Here is a 22,222-nt window from a genome sequence, read left to right as displayed (position 1 = left end):
CAAAGCAGCACCGGGATAATGAAATATTTCAATTCTTTTCAATTGCACTTCATCAATGGTCCAAGTGGTGCTCAGCCTATGTTACCACGAGCAGGTCACGAGCAGTGGATGATACAGGAATAGAATTGGGTGAAGAAATCCCTCACATTAATACCAGTCTAGTCTAACAGGGAGGATAAGCTACGCACACAGTCTTGAGAGGCACACTACTGATCCTTTTTTCGGCTTCTTCATGCAAGATACAGAATTGTAAAGATTATGGCTCATGGAACATACTGAAACCACTACATTTTCATGTGTATGCACAAGTACCATATTTCCTAAACACTATTGCATTCTGGCATTGCCTTTGAACTATGATTGGCAGAACAGGGATTTCTGTACAGCTACACAATTTCTCATGCCTGCAATGAAATAAAATCTTGCGTAATGACCATTTAGCAGGACTGCACCACTTGTTTGAAACATTCAACGTCAGTGGTTGCAGGCGACTGCAGCATCATATTCCTCTTTGGCAAGGCACAAAAATGGGATAAAATACTGTACCATAGGGAGAGCTGTCTACAATAACAGAACATAATCCACCAATAAAATTAGCACAACCAGTCATTTTATAAACATGTTGCACATATCACGTTTGCACACCATATGCAATGGCACTTACCCCAATAGCAAAAGTCAATATTCTCTGCAGCAAAGGTATGCAGGATATGCAGACATGAAAGGCCAACAGCCCTCAACATCTGTGGGGGGGATATGTTGCCATATTTTCTCCCTATCCCATCATAAGATCACCATGCCATCATACTTTTCTATGCAGGACGGAGCCCTCTTCTAGCCCTTGCTTTGCTTCAGCAAACTCCATCCCATGCCTAGTTTCGCTGCACCCTGAACTGCTCCTCCTTTGGCACCAGTCAATCTTAAGAACACCATTTATAATTCATGCTGCCAACTTTTATGTAGCAACTGTCTTCAAAAATTATATTTTTCAGTTCCTTTTTTTTAATAGCCCTATGCACCCCTCCACATATTGCAAAACGAAAATGTTTGTTTTTCCATCTTAGTAAACTTCACTGTTTTATGCGAGTCACATGGTCAGATTGTTGCTTATTTTGCGCAACAATACGACAGTATTTTAAAAACTGCAGTATTACAATATAAGTTAGCTTTAAGCTCTGACAAGGGACGCACAACCCGATGTATTTGTTCACAGATATTGTGCATGGTACAGATGCTGCCACAGCAACGATTAGCTTTCTTCCACTATGCATTGTCCACCATGCAGCTTTGCATTTAGAATAACTCTTGTGTTATTAGCATCTTCGTGGCACAGTTTAGAATAGAAAATCAGCCTATGTGACGATTGGTAGGCAACAGATGCAAGGCTAACGAAGAAACATGTATAGGACTCAGAAGATGCAGTTAGCGTCTCATGATATACAAGATGAGAAAAAAAATCTAGGAGAGTCCTGCTACAAGAAGAGAGCATTTCATCCCTCTAGCATTGTGACTTCTCATGTATATAGTAACTTAAATCTTCATTCGTGTTTTCCTTAAAAGGTAAATTTCTTCCTTCTTGTGTTACACCAACATGATTAGCTTCACTCAATTAAGAATTCTTGAAACTTTCCTGGCTAATTTGTTACGTATCAAGGCCCAGCAATGAACTAGATTATTGAAATCCACCAATAATATTTCGTATTATGACCTGTTATGTCAAAACGTAGGCTTAGGAAAAGCTAATTTTTGCATGTGTTACGTTTTTCAAAGATAACTAAACAGACATTTTTTTTTATTCATTTCACAGCTGGGAGCTAGCCTCACATGAATGCCAAGGCTAGGATACAGGGAATCATTTATGCTTTATGACTGTTGTTGTGACAGGCTTTTTAAAGGAAAGCATTGAGTTTTAAAAATATATTTTTTTAAAACCTTAAGAATGCCGATAAAATTAAAATTATATTTCCCAAAACAGACACCAGTAATGAAACTTTTATTTCTTAAAACGAAGCTCTTTCTCTGCACTGTCCCAATGCCTTTATGGTGTGCTCCATCTCCCATAGTATGGTCCGTGGCCTCTCACGTTTCTTTTGTCATCTTCCACGCAGCCTGTAGCTTAAAATAGAGATGAAGGAAGCCAATGAGATTTGGCAGCACCATATGATGAGTTTCCCGGCCTTGGCAGGCTTGATCTTCATTCCACAATGCAGCTCTGTGCAGCATCAGCTGACTCTCTAATGCAAGCAAGCTAGCGCTAGCTACAAACTAAGCACACACTCCATAAGCAGAAATCATTGGTAATGCATGCAGTGCATGTGCAATCCAAAAAAGCATTGCAAAAGCACACTTGCAGATTTTGGATGTGTAGCACCTTTATATCCGAACTCGCAACACATTTGGCAGAGACGGAAAACGTATGAAAAAGAATAAAAGAGCAAGAGCTCTAGCAAAGCACGACTAGCTTGCTAAATAATCATACCCTTTAGCATGCCATAAAGAGTAACACTTTCTACTGTCAAGTTACAAGAGAGTCAAACTTGCAACGCACAAAAAGAAAAAAAGAAGAATCCTGAATTAAGCATCCTGAAACAAAAACAACACAAAGCAGTAACCCCATAACATAAATACGACCAACACGCCTTTATGAGCATTTAACTGTGTCAGCAATTGTTGTAATGCGAAAATATGAAGTTCTGGACAGAAGTGAGAAAGCAATGTTTGAGGTGCAACATGCAACCCAGACAACACCAAATGTCCTAAGGACGTCCAAAGCTAGTACTGAAGTCCCAAGTCCAAAAAAGGAAGTAATATGGATGTCCCATGGACTTAAGCGAACGGATGTCCAATAAACGACCCAGAATAGTACATAAATGGGCTCTTGCGTGCAATATATATATATATATATATATATATATATATATATATATATATATATATATAGTCACATTAATACATATGCTTATTTCACGAGTATTTTATGTGCCATCCCAGTACACGTACGCGCTCAAATTAAGCTTGCGTAACCCTGCACACATAAAGTGCATTAAGGAGGCGAGAACACACATTGTCGCTTATTTACTGTAATTTTGCATACGAATTCTGCCGTTCGCACGTTAATTAGCAAGCGCAATACGTACGTACGTGAACAATATCGCGCGATAGGCTGCGTCGGTCGTTAGTCCCATATTTATGTATGCATCAACCTTGCACACTAAACCGGTTCAACTCCGATGGCGCACGAATGTAGTTCAACGTAAACATTATTGGGGATTGAAACCATCCGTGCAACAGACCTGCCTACATACTTCCTGCTTGCCAAATTCTCGGAGAAGCAGCGAGCAGTTTCGGTTTCATTTCTTTTTGAATTTATCTTTTACTCCATAACTAATTCCAAATAAGCAGAGAAAACACAATAAAACAAAAGTTTTATTATTAGTATTTAAAATACAGAATAGCTTCTTTTTACTTTTGACCTTATTATGTGTTCATTATATACGGCATGGCGGCTACGGCTGCTCTGTTGCCATGGTCTCGCATTTTCTCCCGTGGGCTCCGTGTTCACATAGGTCCTACATAGTTTCGGGGTTTCGCGCGCTTTCTCAAATAGTTTTTATTGTTGGGCTTGTGGAGCAAGCCTGCGTTTCAATCGAAGGTAAGTGTTGTCATTTGCTAAGTGTTTCTGATCAGTCTGGCCTGCGGACATACGTGTGATGGCCTTGTTTTTCACCTTCTTTAGAGCTTACGGTTGGAGAGAAGCGTGCCATGGAAAACGAATACGAAAGTAAGTTATCGTCGCATTTTTCATTCCTCCATGTTCGTAGCGTTAGTCTGCCGCTTTTAAAGTGCAGTCCAGTGCTATACTCTCAATGTCACTCGTGTAAACAACATGCACACATCAGTTTACTGGCGATTGAGAATCTGAATGATGAATACAAGCGAGCAGCAATGTCAGCATGGCTTCCATGTGTTGAGCGACTGCCTACCGTCACGTCAACCAAGCCGTGCAGGCCAATGTGCGCGCAATATTGGCAGCTGCTGGCGAACATATTAACGCAAGGAATCTTCCTGGTGTCGCTGCCACCTCCTTTCAGCCAGTTGAAGTTCGCGAACCACCTCCAAACCTTTCGCTCAGCCAAGTTGCGAGGGGCAGCATTTGTGGCGGTGCACAGGAATTTTGCGATGTGGATCAGTCTGGTGACAGCATACATAGCAATCACAGCTTTCCTGTGGATTAAAACACATTGGCGGGCTAGTTGGTTAGAATCCATGGTAGAGTGGTATAAGCGCGACTGCACGAGGACGTAGGAAGAAACAGATACACAGACACAGCGCTTCACTTTCAACTATAGATGTTAGTTTTGCACGCATTGATAAATATATACCGTACGAGCGGAAACAAACAAAAGGCAGCAAAAAGTGGTTCTGAACGGTGAGACGTCGAGAACGGTTAATGTTTTATCAGGTGTGCCTCAAGGGTTGGTCCTTGGGCCGTTGCTGTTCCTCATATTTATCAATGACTTAAGTGAAGGCTGTGTTTCAAATATCAGACTGTATGCGGATGATTGTGTTGTGTACCATCCTGTGTCTTGTGCCGAACATACGAGTGTGTTGCAGTCTGATCTCGAAAAAATTTGTTCCTAGTGTGCTAAATGGAAAATGGATTTGAACGTAGCAAAGTGTTATCATGTTAAATTTACGAACAAAAAGAAAAGGTGCCCAGTTCATACTTAATAAATAATGTTTTAGTACAATGCGTTGAAGAAGTCACATACCTGGGCGTCACGTTAGCTACGGCATTAGACTGGACATCCCACATTGACGCAACAAGCGCTAAAGCGTGCCGCCTTTTGCACCTTTTTCACAGAAACTTCAAGTATGCGCCAAAACCACTGAAGGAAGCTTTGTATCTTACAAATATTAGGCCGGTGTTAGAATACGCTTGCGCAGCATGGGACCCCCTCACAAAAGTTCTTGAAGATAAGTTAGAGCGTGTTCAGAAAAGGGCTGCAAGATTTGTCACGGGCATCTACGACTACAAAATTAGAGGTTCGCAAATCAGGGAAAATCGAGGATGGAAATTGCTGTCCACACGCAGAAATATAATCAGGTTAAAGCTTTTACACAATATTAACAGCGGTAAAACAGTTATTATTGTTTGTTATTATGGGGTTTTACGTGCCAAAACCACTTTCTGATTATGAGGCACGCCGTAGTGGAGGACTCCGGAAATTTCGACCACCTGGGGATCTTTAACGTGCACCTAAATCTAAGTACACGGGTGTTTTCGCATTTTGCCCCCATCGAAATGCGGCCGCCGTGGCCGGGATTCGATCCCGCGACCTCGTGATCAGCAGCCCAACACCATAGCCACTGAGCAACCACGGCGGGTGCGGTAAAACAGGAATCGATAAGAACATATATTTAAAACCACCTCATTATCAGTCTAAAAGACGCGACAATTCCAAGAAAGTAAGGGCCTACCAAAGTCGTATTAATGTATTTAAGTTTTCATTCTTTCCATGAATAATTGCAGAGTGGAGTTTGCTCCTGGATGAGATAGTGTCTGCACCCAATTTTTCATCTGCCATAGAGAACTTTATATGAATCTGTTTTAGACAATATTGCCAGTGTGCCATTTTATGCATTGTGTAACAAATTTTATAATCGGATGTTGTTAGTATTGGATGTGTTGCCTTTCTTTAATAATTACGATTATTGTATTTCTAATACGTACCACAGATGATATGATGCCGTTGTTCGCGAAGTTGACTTTTATGTTTGTAATTAACCCCCCTACGATAATGCCCAACTCGGGCGCTGTAGGTATTTGTAATAAATAAATTTTAAAAAACGTAACAGCAAAAAAAGAACATTCAGTGGTGAATTTCGATAAACCGTACACGTGTGCAAGGCACGGGGAAAATATGTACTGTAGTGGTCACAAAGATAAACTGAGGAATCGTATCACCTTTTCAGATAGCGATACCGAAGGCTTGCTTACGCACTTTTCCTCTAATTTGGCAATCTCGCAGGCCTCCACAAACTCCCTCGTCATCCGGCTATGAGCCCTATACAGCATGGAAGTACTTTCAAACATGGGCTTGCAGGAATAATCTCGGCAGTGAACACCCAAATGACCCGAGATTACCCTAGTGACATTATATTGATGCTCTTTTAATCTCTCATGATGCATTGATGCATGAAAGTGGAATGGCATAGACAACGTTACGAGTACAGGTTACAAATTGTTTGCGATGTTGAGTGGAACACGCGTGCCTTTTGTTATTCAGGTTAACACAGAGAATAACAAAAGGCACGCGTGCTCTACTGCCAGGATAGTCGTCCACCCTAAATTGTTTTGTCATTTAGGCTGTGGTAGCAATTCAACTGGTATCATACTCGAAAGTTAATTAAACCATTTTGTACACCTTTGCTTGGGGACCACTGGTCGCAACATATCGAGTCTTCAGCCAGGCACACTTAAACTTGCTCTTCCTTTTACTTAGCTGTTCTATTTGAGTTCTGATCAACAAACGGTTTGTTGCCTGTGAATTTTATGGCTCTTGAGGATGTGAAACTTTACGACATGCTTAGTGCACCATTTTTGTAGATCTTTCATGCCATGCCTCATTTTGAACGTCTGCTTGACGATCTGAATCTGCAGGCTCAGGCCTTCACTTTATGCACACTGTGGAGCATTGTGCTAATCTCTAACTTCACCTACAGCTCCTGACTTAGGAACTAGTTATTTTGACCTAACTTTCCATATACGCATCCAGCATGAGAATGAAATCCATTTTCTGAACTGGCAGTAATGACAGTATCTGCTTAAGACTGTCAGATTGCTTGAAGCTTCATCCACAGGCTCAGCAAATTACAGTACCATATTACATTTCTTTCAAGGTTTCTAAGCTGGCCTTTTAAGACAGCCACTCCAACATAAGAATTTTGCTCTGCAAAGTTGTTAGCAAACTGGTGCACAGTGTTTGTAATGCAGCTTTACAGGACTATTTAAACCTGATTATTCTCATCCAGCTTCATAATTGTCTCGCCAGCCGTGAAATAATGCCTCTGTGTTGGCACATAGCGTTTTCTTTCTTTTTATATGTATTTTGTGTTGAGGTGAAGCATAACCAGTGGCCTCTTTCTGTTTCAGCTGTACTGTACAGACCAGCATCTATGCCATTTGAGAGAAGGCAGGTAGAAGCACAAGTGCCTGGTATGTCTTTACATACGTGATTGCAGTTTAATGTTGCTTTGTACCACACCTGTGCACTGGAGCACTGCATATTATGATTAAGATGCATTGTACAGATCATAGGAGAGAGGGTATATTCTGTAAGTGTCCACTGCGTGGACACATACAGAATACCCCCTTGCCCCACCATCTCAGCTTCTGCACCTTTTGTAAAAAATTTAAGACCACTTACAGGCTACTGACGCTTTTTTGAACGAATATCAGCGTAAGACATAATGGGACATGACACAAATGCCTTGTGTGTCATGCAGTTTATTGGCGCATTCAATGTTTTGCTGGTCTCAGCTAGTATATCTAAATTTTTGTCTGCTTGTGCATTCTGCTATCAAACAGAGTGTAAGTCATGGTGTCTTCGTTGTTTCAGATACTTTGCACAGGTCTGTAGTTACTCACGCTGAAGCTCCAAGATTATACACAGACTTGCAACCTCAAGGTTAGTCACCTATGTGATATACATCTTTGTGCAGCTGTGATTCACTGTTCCTAGTATTAGTTTTTGTACATTTATTACCCTATGGTCATGTGGAGCATAACCCATGGTCTGTTCTACATTCAGGTTCAGCCTACAGGCCAGTATCCCCATCTTTTGCTGAAGCTACAAAGTCACGCACGAATCCACATGTGCTCGGTTTGTAATTCATATGCAATGTTATGTTCTTTATGCAGGTGGAGTTTAATCCATGGTGTTTTTGTTTTAGATGCTTTGCACAGGTCGGAAGCTGCTGGCTCATTCATGGAATTGCGAACTCTTATGTCATTTATGGGATATGCATCATGTTGCTGTCATTCATTGTTTCCACTTTTTTATTTTTTTGTACATATATTAGTTATGGTCAAATGCCTGTGGTCTGTTTTATGTTCAGGTTCATCATACTCACCAGTATCCACACCCCTTGCTGGAGCTACAAGGCCACACATGGAACCACATTGTGCTTGGTGTGTCATTCTGATGTCGCATTGCTATGTTTGTTATGGGGCTGTAGTTCTTGATATTTAGTTTTTTAATGCAATTAGGATTCTTTGCCTACTTCAGGCATTTTGAGCCTATCTATCTATCCTCTTACGTCTTTGTTTCAGGTGGTTTATGCAGGCCTGCTTCGACACATGCTGAAGTTGCCAGCTTCACAGAGTTGCAACCTCTTGGTATGTTCCGCATGTAATATAAATCTTTATGCTGGCTTTGTTAAGCGATTATAATTTTTGTTTTTGGACATTTAATGCACTGCAGTCAGGCAGTGCATAACCTGTGGTGTCGTTTATGTTCAGATTCATCATACAGGCCAGTATCCACATATCTGACTGGAGCTATAAGGTCACACGCAGATTCACAAGTGCTCGGTATGTCGTCCACCTTCTATTAATCGTTATAGTTAATAGGGTTCAGTGTTGGGTTTTAGTGTTGCTAAGGCGAAATTTTCAGCATTTTATCTGTGAAGACTGATTTGTCTTGCTTTCTCATTTAATATTTACTTAAGACAAGTTATTTTTTGTATTCTATATGTATCATTCGCATTCGTGATAGTCCATTAGCACTAACTTATATTGTTGTTCATTGTAACATATTGGAAATAGAAGGTGGTGCCCTTAGCACTAAATCAACTTTGTTCTTTAGTTATGTTGCAGCTTCATGACAGAAAAAATTATGGCAGAACCCATCTCATGATGACTGTCGACGTAATGTGATTAGCATTCAAGCAATACAGCAGCACACCACACTGTTGAAGCCACATTCATTTTAAAAATCTACAGTGGCCATTCTGAGACTATCGTTGCTTTGGCTATAGGCGACATATGGTGTCTCCGGTATCAGCTCACTTTCTTATAGCCCTCACTTGGCGAGGTTGCCCGTGAGCATGACGGCATAATGAAGACTGTGTGACGAAGATGTAATGATAAAGTATGATGTCTATGGAACAACGAAGGTATTATGACAACGCCATGGCGACAAGGAGATGGCAATTTTGAAACGATGACTATGGTATAATCACAACAATATGACGACTACAGCATGAGAACAATGGGATGATGCAAGTGCATGGCAACGACTGTGATGAAGGTACGGCAACAACTGCATGACAACGATGGCAATGGCAATAAGATGACATGTTTGAAGTGATGACAATGGAAAACAGCGCGATGACAATGGTGTGCTGATAACCATGCGATTACGATGATGTAGTGATGACGGCATGGCGAGAGTCGGTGATGACGTTAGAATGACGAAGGTGGAAAGACCATTACAGCATCACAACGGCAATATGACAATGGAGTGTCCAATGATTCAGTCATGGAGATAGCAACTTTTTTTGTCGGTCAAGGCAACTGACCGCGGGCTGACACTAAAGATTTTAATTCTGGCTTTTTACATGCCTCTAGCAAAATATGATTATGAGCCAGGCACACTGTAATGGTGGGCTCGAGACTAATTTGGACCACCTGGGGTTCTTCAGCATGCACCCAGTGCATGGCACATGAGCATGTTTGCATTCTGCCCCCATCAGAATGTGCATGTGACAGCCAGGAATTGAACCTGTGAGCTCAAGCTTAGCAGCGCAACACCATAGCCTCTAAGCCACTGCAGCAAGAAGTGAGCTGACACATGAAAGCCCTTTGCAATGCACAGTGATGCATAGTTTCCTTGACCGAAAAAGAAATGGGCTATCTCCGTGACCAAGAGATTAGACGCTCATTTCGTTTTCATTAAGGACACATGTCTGGTTTTTAGGCGCTTTTTTTTAATACCTTCTTTTTGATTTTCTAAAGCGTATATATTGCGGTTGCAGAGTAGCAGCCAGTGATTAGTCCTATTCTCTCTTTCTCGTCCCGTTCGTCACTCTGCTTTTCTATCATGAAGCCATACTAACAAGCACAGGTTCAGAATTTCTTGCAATATTGCTGGCTGTCCCGTCATTTATATATCTGCATTTTTATTTTTCAGCTTGCATTCACATGTTCCCTGTTGAATGCTGTAGTGTAAATGATAAGCAGCAAGTTCTTAGAGCTCCATCTCTTAAGCTTGTGTAATTGAACAATATGTTTCTTTCACTTGTGCTATGTACCTGTGGAAATTGATACGCAAACAGCAAAGTGCATAGCTTCTACACAGTTTGCCTCACCTAGCTTTCGCTTCACGATAGTGGTGTGAGCATGAGTATTCATTAGCCAACCCTATGGCGCAGCTATGCAGCATGTAAGAAAAGCTTTTGTATGTTGCCGCTGGCACGCTACCTTTTCTCAATGTCATCGTGATGGAGTGACACTTGCCATGAGTCAGTGGTGCAGCTTATCGCTTCTTCCTCCTTTAGGAGCGCGCCCCATCATTCGAGCTATGACGGTTGCTAGCGTGCAAGCGGTGACATAGAAAAGCACTTGTTGTCCATGGGCACGTTGCAAGCGCTAGGCGGCGCCCTGTCAAACGGTAGCGATGGCGCAAAACAGTGTGCCGATATTAATTTTAACCGGGTTTCGGGAATTACAAGATCTTGACAGCTTTTTTCGTGAAAAGAATTTAGAGAAAGGAAGTCGCCTATTTGAAGTGGGGCACGTCTACGACGTGAGGAAAGTGTTGAACTCGCACTGATCGAAGTGACTGCTAGGTGTATTCCGCAAACGAAACATAACGCACCAGTGAGATGCGTGAAGCTCAGCGTAAGTTACTTCGTTGAACGGTGTGAACGCATGAAATTATAGGTGACATTGATTCTTGAAGATCGGCGACAGCAGACAAATCCTAGCGGGGAGCTGCGATTGCCGTGCTGGCTTCGCAGGGAAGTGCAAGGACGCGGCGGTAGTTTCCCTGTACATACAGGACGGCAAATGCGAATCCAAAACATCTCATCCAAGAACGTGGGGCATATGAACAACTCGTAAGACTTACCCGAAGTATTCTAACATTGCTCTCCCCAAACACAAATAAAGGTGAGTAACTTACCAGTTGTGTTAGACTACGTTGGGAAAATATTTTCGCCCAAGTTACTGGAAGTGCGATACTTTTATGTTGCGATTTTTCAGTGCGTGCAAAGGAGGTTCCAATAAACCACGTCGTCAAAAATTTTGGTGATCTCAACTGCCCCTTAGTTGATATGCTGGGCGCAGAAGGGTGTACGCCAGCTCAGCCAGCTGCAACCCCTCCTCAAATCTCTCAGCAAGCCCTAGCGCTGTTTGAATGGGAGAGGATTGGGAAAGAGTTCCACAGCTTTGCTGCAGTACAGTGAGGAAACAAACTACTTTGTTTGCTACATATCCTGGTACGCACTGCAGGTGTCCCGTTGCGTCCATCATTGCTGTAAAAGCAAAGAATTCAGCGTTACCGCACTTGGCATAACGCCGGAACATAAAACAGCTTATGCCATCGGACGAGTGCTATCCAGTGTTGACGCCGTTCTGCTTCATACGGTCGGCTTGGAAACCTGTAAAACTTTGTTCCTCGTGAGTTGGTGTACGTGCTGTTGCAGCCCACTACGCAACAGCTCGGGTTGCACTTCGGCATTGCTCAGAAAAGGCAACAGCTACGCGCGAAACAGTGCACAGACAGGCTTTCTGAACGCAAGCGGGCCGGTCGTATCCTGCTGGTTCCGCGCTCGCCGCCGCGAGGGGCGCCCTAGTAGGCGCGGGAACTATGTTCGCAACCTGCCTATGGTGTGGCTGCAGCATCGCACAAATCGTGAATCCTAACTCGCACTGTTATCACAAGGCCAGTGCTAGGTGACGAAAACTATAAAGAAGCATGTGCTCCGCTGTTTATGTTCCAACTATGGCTGATAGTACATTTAGTAGTGCTCATCACTGTTTCTTTTTTCCAAGTGTTGCCACATAAACTCCCCATATGTACACGAAAATAGGTTGACTACTGACATACTTGACCTCTATATAGTAAACTCACAAAAAAAATTTTAAAACATGATTTGAATATAGGTAGACCTATATGTTTCTAGATAAATGCAACACTTTGACCATGACACACCTTTATTTATTGCTCGGCTACTAAATCTCGTTAGTTGATGCCACAAGCTGTAACCTTGTCTGAACTGGCAGAGAAGACATCCTCGCTAGATGCTTCGCAGGCATCTTTGGCATCCCAAATGACGTTGTTTGTGCACCGCTGAGCACATTATATATGCAGCATTCTTTAAAGCCAGTCTTAATAATCTCCAGACTGGCCTTACGGCAGGCATAATGGCGGAACTCAGCCTGGCACTCTGGCTAGCTGTGTTCACATATATGGTCGATAGCTAATTTTGGGTAACAGTTTCGAGAAAAAAAAGAAAGGTCTACCTATATTCGAATAAATGCAGTAATTTTTCATCTTGCAAATAGCGCTGAAATGAAAATTTACATAATACTAATGCCATTAATTTTTTTTTTGTAGCCTTCATGGAAAGGGTCTTACAGATACTTAATGGTATTAAGCAGGCCCAGCAGGCCCATTCACAATACCTTAATGAACTGCTCAGCAATGCCAACAGTGCACCTTCACAACCTTGCGACCTCCCTGATTTGCCTTTTTCGGATGCGACAGACGTGCTCGACTATGACAAAAAGCTTGAGACAGACAGACAAGCTCTACATCAGATGGTAAGTTCTCTGCTTCGCCTATTCTTGTAATTTTTGCCAATTTTATGGCTGTAAGCAGGTTTTCATTAGTACTCCACTCCCTAATCATGTTGCTTGATGGCCTAGGCTCAGTGTGAAATTGCCTGTCTTGCAACTACAGTGGGCTGTACTTACAAGACAGAAATTGATACTGATGTTACTTATGACACTAAGTCTCATTCATGACATGCTGTAGGATTTTACTTTAACTGTCTATGACAATTTTAAAGAATATGAGTAAAAGTAAAAGCCAGTTAGCACTTTTCTATTACCAAGAAATCATTTAGGTTGCAAAACTTTCAGTGTTAACTGAATCCCAATTTATCTTTATAGCTGTATTTTTTCTTGTTTCTTTTTAACTGAAGAAGCACTTGGCTGTCCAAGGAGGGGACTCAACAAAACAGAAAACGACACGCATTCTACAGTCCCTCCTTAGCAGGAACGCGGCAATAAGCTTCAGTTGGTTTGGAATGAAGGGGAAAAAAATTCTCCGAGCTGAATCTGTGCAAGCTAATGTGTGGTGAGTTAGGTGTAGCAAATTTGATATCAGTTGTTTTTAAATCTAGTGTCAAGCAGTATACTCACTGTATTGAGGCTGCTTTGACAGATTTGATCCCTTATTGCCTAACTAGATGGATTTTCCATGGCAAAATATATATAATGTACGACATTGTAACAGCTTATGACTTATACACCTATTATTCACACTTTGCTAAGTTTAGTGCTGGTATTCAGTTTTAGTAGAGTATATACTGGTCCAAGTTTTGTGTGGTGTGCAAAACTTATAGAAAGGATAATTTTGCAGGCACATTGACTAATGACATCTGACACCCAGATGCCACAATAAAGGATCTCGAGAGGGCCGCCATGCCGTGGTTCCGCCATGCTGCCGAGCGACTTGCTGCTCAACAAATATAATTTTTTTAATTTCGCTGTCAAATATGATAACGCTGAAGTCAGCTTTCTTGTTGCAGATTATCTGCATGGCCTGTATGAACATATTTTTTTCACTGGTGTTTCATCCTTTTTTGTTTTGTTTTTAATGATACCATTTGCCACATTCAGTGCCATCATTTTCTTGATGTGTTGTTTGCTGTGCCTAGCTGAAATATTTGTTTCCTGAAACTTAATTTCTTTACTGGTGCACACAGCTTGCACTGCCTGCTTAACCCTCTTCTAGCAGTGTAGGATTAAGAGTTAAGAGAGCAAAACTAAGACTAATTAAATGCATCATTGGCGTAACTTGAAATACAGTTGTACAATGTTTAAAAAGTGCACAGCAATGTACACAAAAGCACCTTAGCAAGTAAATACAACTTTGAATTCTGCTCTACTAGATGAGAGTTAAGCAGGCTCTGCACACTAGTAAAGAAATTATGGTTCCAGGAAATCAAAATTTCTCTTGGGCACAGGAAACAACACAGCAAAAGATTATTTTAAACTTTGTATTAATAGGTCCTGTGAGAATGTGACTTAATTACATATGTGTTCAGCAAATTAACATTTCCAAAGTTCAACTGGTGTGAAATACTGTCTAACTTATAGTGCATTGTCCAACATGAAATTAGTGTCATGTATTTATAACAAAAAATCCAAAAATATTTAATGTTTTAACAATTCATTTTTTCTGTCAGAGCATTTCTAAACTTTAGCCATCTTCAGTGTACTCCAAAATTCGCTGCCTTATCACATTACTTTTTCTATTATTTAATTCTGTTCTAGAACTGTTACAGCATGATGACCTTCAGTGCGTTTGTCATTTGCTCTTTTACCTTTTCCTCAGCCTAAAAACGTCTTCAAGCTCTTGTTCCAGGCTTGGAATTGAAGCAAGGAGGGCAATATCCATTGTTGTTCATTTTATGTTGGGAACTTACACACACCCATTGCTGTGTAGCTGGATACGTGTGCTTCTGCCCCCTCAGCAATGTTTCCAGTGTTCTCACGATTTGGTAAATATAAAACAAAGAGGAAAACAACAGAACCACTGAAAGCCATAAGCCTGCAGTCTAGGGAAAAAGCAGGAAAACGAGTGAACTACATCTCGGGAAGAATACATTGAAGGTGACTGAAGTGAAAAAATGTTCGAAAAAAAATGTACAAATTTCAACAAGACAATTCTTTGTATTTATAGGTACCTGCCGTTTAAATGCTGCATGCACTGGTAATTTCTAGGGACAGTAGAATATGTAACGTCCAAATGTGATCCCTGAATGCCCCGGAGACCACATTTAATGGACATCCTGTGGATATCCAAATATGATCCCAGAATGTCACCAGAAAGGACACATAATGGAAGATCCTATAGGTGTCGTTTTTTGTCTCATTTGGGAGGATTTGGGGATTTGTATGGGACATCCCACACTTCCTAAGCAGGACATCCCAAGCATATCCAAAGGACATCAGCGTGTTGTCTGGGAACAGTTTGATTTCTAAAATAAGCTTGTCATTAATAGCTTATTAGGTTGCTGTGCGAAATTTGTACTGTTCATCAATATATTTTATTTTATTCAGGAGGCATCGTGCAAGAACTACAGCAGTGTGTCTGCAATCTGAGGTAAAATGCGATTGTTCATTAACTGAAGTAGTCACATACTCATAAGCGAAACTCCGAAATTGACGAAAGGTACGCGCCGGGCGCAGTCACATACTCGCCGAGCGGATTTCGAAATAGAGACAAATATTTGAACACCACCACCAACAACCAAGTTTCGTTTGAATCAGCCACTGTTGTCCGTGTAACACGTGACGTAAGACCATAAAACAGGCGAATAAACAAAGCCGACGCCCTGCTGCCAGTACAGAAAGCAAGCAAATTCCAAGGGCGGGCCGCGACAGCTGCCCCGACACCCCCCACTGACATTCGTTTTCCTCGTCGTGCTGCTGAAAGGCCCTCGAGCACCATTGCAGATATCCGAACCGCCAAAGACGAAGCCCCGTTGAGAAAGAAAACGAAAGAAAGGCGCGATAGGAAAGACCCCATTCGTCTCGTCCGCAAAACTGTGACCTAATTTTAATTGCACGAAGAGTGCGCGAAGTTGGAGGAATAGGCACAGCATAAGAAACTGCGAGTATAAGAGCTGGATGCGAGGCACGAAGGTGAGTTTGTGCATTATGTCAGTTACGCTTAATCAGGCGCTCGCAGACGGTTTCCAAAAGCACTGCAAGCACCACTTTAACCTGAACACCCGAACGTTAGTCGCGGAAATAAGGCTTAGGATAGTTGCTTATGGTGAGCACAACCGCAATGCAAGTGCGCAAGTAAAACACCCAAGTGCTCAGACAAGGGCAAATCGCTGTCTATAAAGCAGAACAGCCATGACTCAAGAATTTCCCCGGCACTACACCTTGGGGAGGGAGCGGAAATACGACACTCAGCTGCGCCGTCAGTTTAGTTGACATCTGTGCAATGGAGGCCAGCGATATCCCTTTGATAAAAGCTTACTGTCGCAATCAGCATGTTGCGCTGGCGCCCCATCGCCACATCTACCCTCACAGCGAGTCGTTTGTCGTAAGAGAAATTATCTGGCACTGAATTACTTGCAGGTATTACTTACTGGTTGTTTCGCCAAATGCCCCCAAATGCACCTGTCATATACATCTTGTGGCTGCAGAAAGCAGTAACTGCGTCTTAACACGCATAAAAAACAAAAGTGTCACTGCATGCGGCCCTTGACGCCCTTAATTCATTTAGACAGCAGCACCAACAGAACTATCCAATTAAAATGCTTCAGCGAGTGGGTACAATTACCTCTGCTTCTTTCGCACACTCCAACGACGTAGACGTTGATTAAAAACGCAAGAAGCCACAGTCCACGTCCGATTCAAACGATACGGGGCTATAATCCAAACGCTGACATGCATCCATCGTCAGCACGATGCAGTGAGTTGTCAATGCAGAACTGTACACAAGGATAGGCCAACATGTTTCAGTAGTGACCCGCCCGACACCGCATATCAAATCGCCATTGCATGACGTCAGACTTGCTACTCTCGCTCCCGTGGACACCGCCGCTGCCGCCGCCGCCGGGCCGCGGGCAGCCGCGGCGCAGAATCTCGAAACCAGACAGAGCGACGCCAAAGACAGCAGACGCCTCATGGCAGCGCGAGACACAGCATAAAGAAAGTAGACGGTGCGCCGTTTTGTCTCGCGCTGTTTTAGTATACATCTATAACAAGTTCATCGAAGCATCCGGAAGATTACCCTGCTAGAGTGCCGACCGTGGTGCACTTCATTACTTTACAGCGAAGCTGTTAAGGGCTGCTTTCCCCAATATCGTGTCCGCGTGTAGAAAAAAAAAAAAAAAAACTATCATCATCAGCAATGACTCCAGCGTCGTCATCGGCGTGCCACTGCTCTTGGCGAGCGTCTATTTGTCGTACAAAAATCCCTCACGTGACCTGATCCTAGGTGCCTAGGGACAGCATCGTTTAGGGATTTTTGAGAAGGCGCGATGCTGGTGCCGAGCGACGCCGTGGCGTGTTCGTCCTCGGCGCGATCGTTCTCTAGACCGCGGTTTGTTCAACATTGCTCATGTGATTGTACGTGCGTTGCTTGTGTGTTGGTTGTAGGTTCTGTGTGTTACTTGGCGGAAAGCCGTGAGTAGTCGCGGTGCGGCAGTGCGGCTTTGGCCTCGGTGAGCTCTGGTAGTACAAAATCTGCGTTGTGTGACCCGTGCTTTCTTGAGAACCGGCGGTGGTCACGATTGAAATATCGAAGTGGCCTAGCGCCTCGGCAGCGAAGTTCTGCGAACCGCGATGTGGCGTCGCCGTGTCCGACTTTGCTTAACGGACATCGAGGCATGTGCTGCTTGCTGCAAGTCATGTAAATGCAACTTCGTCGACCGCCCACTGTTCAGCGCTGAATGTGTGTTTGGTGTGCTGTGCTTGAAACGATTGATGCAGCCATGCAGAGGGGGTGGCGAAGGAGCAGAATGGCTTAGGGGCTCCGTTTGCGTGTTCACAGACATGTGCTCCCGTCTTGGTCTCATTAGCGGCTGTCGCGGGATTGTAGTGTGCTAGCTCCTTGCCTAGTATGAAGTTTACGAGGCTAACACACAGCATGTTCACGTTTTTCCGCGCTATATGTCATTGCATGACGGCCGAGTTGAAAACGAGACGTATGTCTGTGTTCTTTGCGTTTGTGTGTTGTAAATTACTTTCTATTGTGGAAGTTCTGGGAATCTTATTACGCAAGGAGTGCGAACGTAAACATAAACACATGTCTGTGTGAATCAGCTACCGTATGTTGCGACGCTCTTCCGTGTGGTAGACTGATGCATGGTGCGCGTTTATTGCTATACTGTTGTAAAAACCATTTGTTTATTCACTCAATAAAAATGTACGGCTTCTTCGCCGCAGTACATTTTAGTTACGCGGCGAAGCATACTAAAAGTGGGAGGGGGCCGCTATCAGCCAGCATAGTATGTCCACTTAGGAGACCTGAGAGGCGGCGGGTGCGCGAGTGTATAATTAAAGAACTCTTATTATGTCCGGTGACAGTGGACCCTTTTCACTTTTAGTATGTTTCACCGCAGTACATCGCTTAGGCTTCACCGCGAAATATTAGTGTATTGCGAGAAAGATAATCGTAAAAAGCCTAATTATGCAACGTTTCTTTTGTACCTTGCTACACCGCAATACAGGGGTGTAAATAAGCATCATACAGTAAAGCATACTAAGAGTGGAAAGCGCACATAGGTTTACACTGTGCTCATTATTTTCAATTGTGACATAATTTGCAAGTGCATCTGTGCTCGTGGTAAGCTTCATTGACAATTCTTTGTACATTACAAATTAATATTGCAGGGAAGCTTACTAAAGCACATTCGCCATTATGGTACGTGTTATTCACCTTCAATGCAGGAGCACAATGTGGATTCTTGCCCCTGCTTTTGGCTGGACTGCACATGCTCTTTGAGAATTGATTGATTGATTCATTCTTTGATTAAGAACGAGGCCTAGCAATGGGTAGCCCAAATATAGATTTGAGAACACCAAAACGAATTCAGCAGTAAGAAGCTTAAGGGTTGTTTCGGTGTAGAGCAGTGGCCAAGTCTGGATATGAAAGAGGAGGAAGAAAAGCCGAGTCTTTCCACTTCAACACTGGGAGGCACAACTCCCACAAATAAATACGACTCTTACTTATTTTACTTTTTAAGATTACCGACTTGCATTGGCAAGTGTTTAACAAATGCTGCATGAAGTAAGCTTCCTGCGCATATTTCACCAGCTACTGCATCATTGTTTCACATTATGAGTGAAACTGCAATTTTCTTTATGCCACAACTTGCCCAATTTTGAGTTCTGCAGTAGGTTGTTAGCAGTGCTATTAAGGCACTTAAATACTCATGCATAGTAGTAGAGAGAAAAAAATAAAAGTAAGAAAGCAGTGGCTTTTCGTGCATAGACTATGCATACACCTGGTGAACTTATGGTCATTTTTTCCTTATCTGCTAAACCATTCTAAACAAGAAAAGTTTATACACAGACCACAACTAAACCACAGGTATCGTTGGTAAGCAAAGTATATTTATTCGGTGACATTTTCTGCAGCCCTGCTATTTGGCTTTCCTTCCTTCATTTTCACCTGTGCAGATTCATTAAGAAGTGATGAGACAGTTTGACAATTTGAATCGCTGAAAGCCTTAACGAAGCCTTTTTCAGGTTGTTTGTTCTTGGTTTCAGACTCTGCACATTGCATTTAAGGCGTGTTTTCTGTGTTTGTTGCTTTTTCTTTATGGGTAGGCCATGTCAACATTTTTTACACCATGTAAAGTATGTGGTGCCATAGACTGTTCTTAGATGGAGTCTTGCCCTTGCATTCTTTACAATATGATGTCGTTTTTTGTTGTGTCTAAGGCCGTTTTACAGCGTGATTGTAGCATTTTGCTAAGTTTTGCCTCTGTCACCCAAGCTTGAAAGATTGCTACCCACTGCTGGTGGCATGACACATGTGACATTTCTTTTTCAATAAAAGGAAGTCTGTCACTTATCCTGTGCAATGGTTCTCTTGTTGAATTGCAATTTGTTGCCTATATTTGCTCTTTTGTAGCATTTCAGATTAGGAATGGCTATCATAATTGACATTTAACCATATTGCACACAATGTGGATGATATGTAATTGCTATATATGGCCACCATAAATATAATAGAAGTTAATAATTCAAGAATAGTGCCTTTGCATGGTGATGCAGCCATGAATTGTGGCTAAGGTACCAGCACTGCAGGTAGCACTGCTTGTGCAGAATATAGTTCAACTCTGCTACTTTCAAACATCATTGTTTTTATCTGCATTTATATAGCTCCAGTTTCTGTGAACAACACACATCTGGTGGAAGAGTGGCTTGCACCTGCAGTTGGGTCCAATTAATAGCCAAATTTCTGCCCGTTTTCATGTTATTATCATATTAGTAAAGGCAGTCGTTTTTATAGTAGCCTGGTTGCCCAGTGTAGAAGCCGCTGCAGGGTGTCAGGATCTCATACACATCTTCAGCTTTGCAGGGGACACAGCATCTGGCACATAGTTTGTCACAGGCCATGTATTCGGGGCAAGTTGAGTTTACTCACTAGCAAAGGTAAAACTAAGCTTGTTGGATATGAAGTAAACCACCTATATACTCAGTGACCTTCTTCATTTCGTGTGACATATGTGGTTATAGCGACCCTTGTTTTAAGCACTTCTTGTCCAGCAGCGGTCGTTTGCTTTTGCAACGCTCAGGATAGCTTTCAGCAAGTTGGACAGGAATAACACTGAAAAACCAGCAGATGTTAATTGTCGCACTTATCATGCAAAGCTTCATACAGTATGATGAGGGCGTAAATAAATGAGGGTGTTCCTCAAGGCCTTGTAGCACATGTCACAAGTTTGGAGGAACATGATTTATAGCACTTTTTTGATCGCATGCCATAGGTTTAGCAGGTGTGGCCATGGTTGAAGTGCGGTGCAAGGTCAAGAAAACAGATATCTATAAGCAGCACCCTGGTAAAGGAGACTCTGGGAAAACTAGTGGCAAGCCTGTTGAACATCTGTTTGACCCACTGGCTGGCTCCATCAGGCAAAGTATGATAAAGAGAAGGAAGTCATCAACACATCAGAAGGTTTTTACATCTAAACACTGTGCTAAGGCCATAACATGCCAACAAGTCTTAGTGCGCAGGCTATGCACGACCAACTACATATGCCTTCTGTTCGGACATTGCTCATTGTAACTAACAAGAATGGAGTGGACAAAAAAAAAACAGCAGTTCCATTAATTTGGTTTCACTGGTATCAACAGTGTTTTGTAAGTGTACATTGCCATACTCCCCAATGCCTTCTTGGGTGACATCAGCAAGGACCAGCTTGAGGCAAGGGGTAATAGACGTCTTTACAAGCTAAACATGCATGCATGCATGGAGAGCACATTGTGTCCAAAAAGTAGGCACTTCATAGGGGCACTGGAGAAGGAACAGATTATTAACAGTGGGCGAAGACAAGCTACTAAACACCCAACACTGTTGCATGTAACGACCTCTGAAACAATCCCTCTTACAGAGGAAATCATCTTTGTGTATCCATAAAGAGGGCAGATGGGCAAAGCCCCTTCAGTAATGCTGCCAGCTTCAAAAGCCCACTTTGCACATCCTGAATGCTTCCTTCTTACGATTTTGCTGGGTGCAAGCATTCTACTGTCCAAAAGCTGTCATTGAGAGCACTGTTGGTTTGGTGGCAATACAGTTCAGAAACAATTGCAACAAACCTCCCTTCCTAGTTGGCCTGGATGCTCACGGTGCTTATGAAGCAGCACCCTGAGGCAAGCAAGGTGAACGGATGCCTCGAAGCCCTTGTTTGTTTATCACACTGTTCTGTTAGTAACAACCATGAGACTTGAAACCAATAAGCTCAAGTTCGCACTCGCGTGGTTACTGCGGAGGATCCATAAAAAGCACAAAAACAGAAAGTTCAGGGAAAGGATAAAGCACCATTTAACACTTAGTATTGCTGCAGCCCACCCCCTTCTTTTATTTTGTCTGGTCGTGCTACAGCTTTCTACTATAGATAGGCATGAACTTAGGTGATGTTCCCAATCAGTGTCCAATTTTTATATACACTACGTGCTGGTTCAAAGAGGCTCGAAACACTGCAATGGAAGCTTCAAGTAGAAAAGGTGCCTGGAAGAAAAAGAAAAGGCTGTGCTGCAACCATCTCGGCAACATCTTGTCCCTTTAATAAACATTGTGCTTTCATATCACTTCATACTAGGCAAGGAGCTAGCACACCACAGTCCCGCGACAGCCGCTAATGAGACCAAGACGGGAGCACATGTCTGTGAATGCGCAAACGGAGCCCCTAAGCCACTCTGCTACTCCGCCACCGCCTCTGCACGGCTGCA

At 42.7% G+C, this 22,222-nt stretch overlaps 2 protein-coding genes and 1 pseudogene across 2 annotated transcripts in view; 2 read left to right on the top strand and 1 right to left on the bottom strand.

Moving 5' to 3' along the window:
- The window catches only part of fwd (phosphatidylinositol 4-kinase beta fwd), a 151,119-nt gene extending 131,075 nt beyond the window's left edge, over positions 1–20,044 (bottom strand). Inside the window, exon 1 of the mRNA XM_050170317.3 lies at positions 16,599–20,044. The gene's annotated coding sequence lies outside the window, so the exon portion shown is untranslated. The remainder of the gene's footprint in view (positions 1–16,598) is intronic.
- On the top strand, positions 11,441–13,977 carry LOC126521516 (uncharacterized; annotated as a pseudogene).
- The window catches only part of LOC126521650 (NADPH azoreductase-like), a 148,892-nt gene continuing 142,586 nt past the window's right edge, over positions 15,917–22,222 (top strand). The window contains exon 1 of the mRNA XM_055065765.1: positions 15,917–15,946. Within this exon, the coding sequence (XP_054921740.1) occupies positions 15,932–15,946 (15 nt within the window). The 5' untranslated portion in view covers positions 15,917–15,931. The remainder of the gene's footprint in view (positions 15,947–22,222) is intronic.

The sequence above is a fragment of the Dermacentor andersoni genome, chromosome 6, assembly GCF_023375885.2.
Source record: "Dermacentor andersoni chromosome 6, qqDerAnde1_hic_scaffold, whole genome shotgun sequence".
Lineage (NCBI taxonomy): Eukaryota > Metazoa > Arthropoda > Arachnida > Ixodida > Ixodidae > Dermacentor > Dermacentor andersoni.
This window is presented reverse-complemented; position numbering and strand designations above follow the sequence as displayed.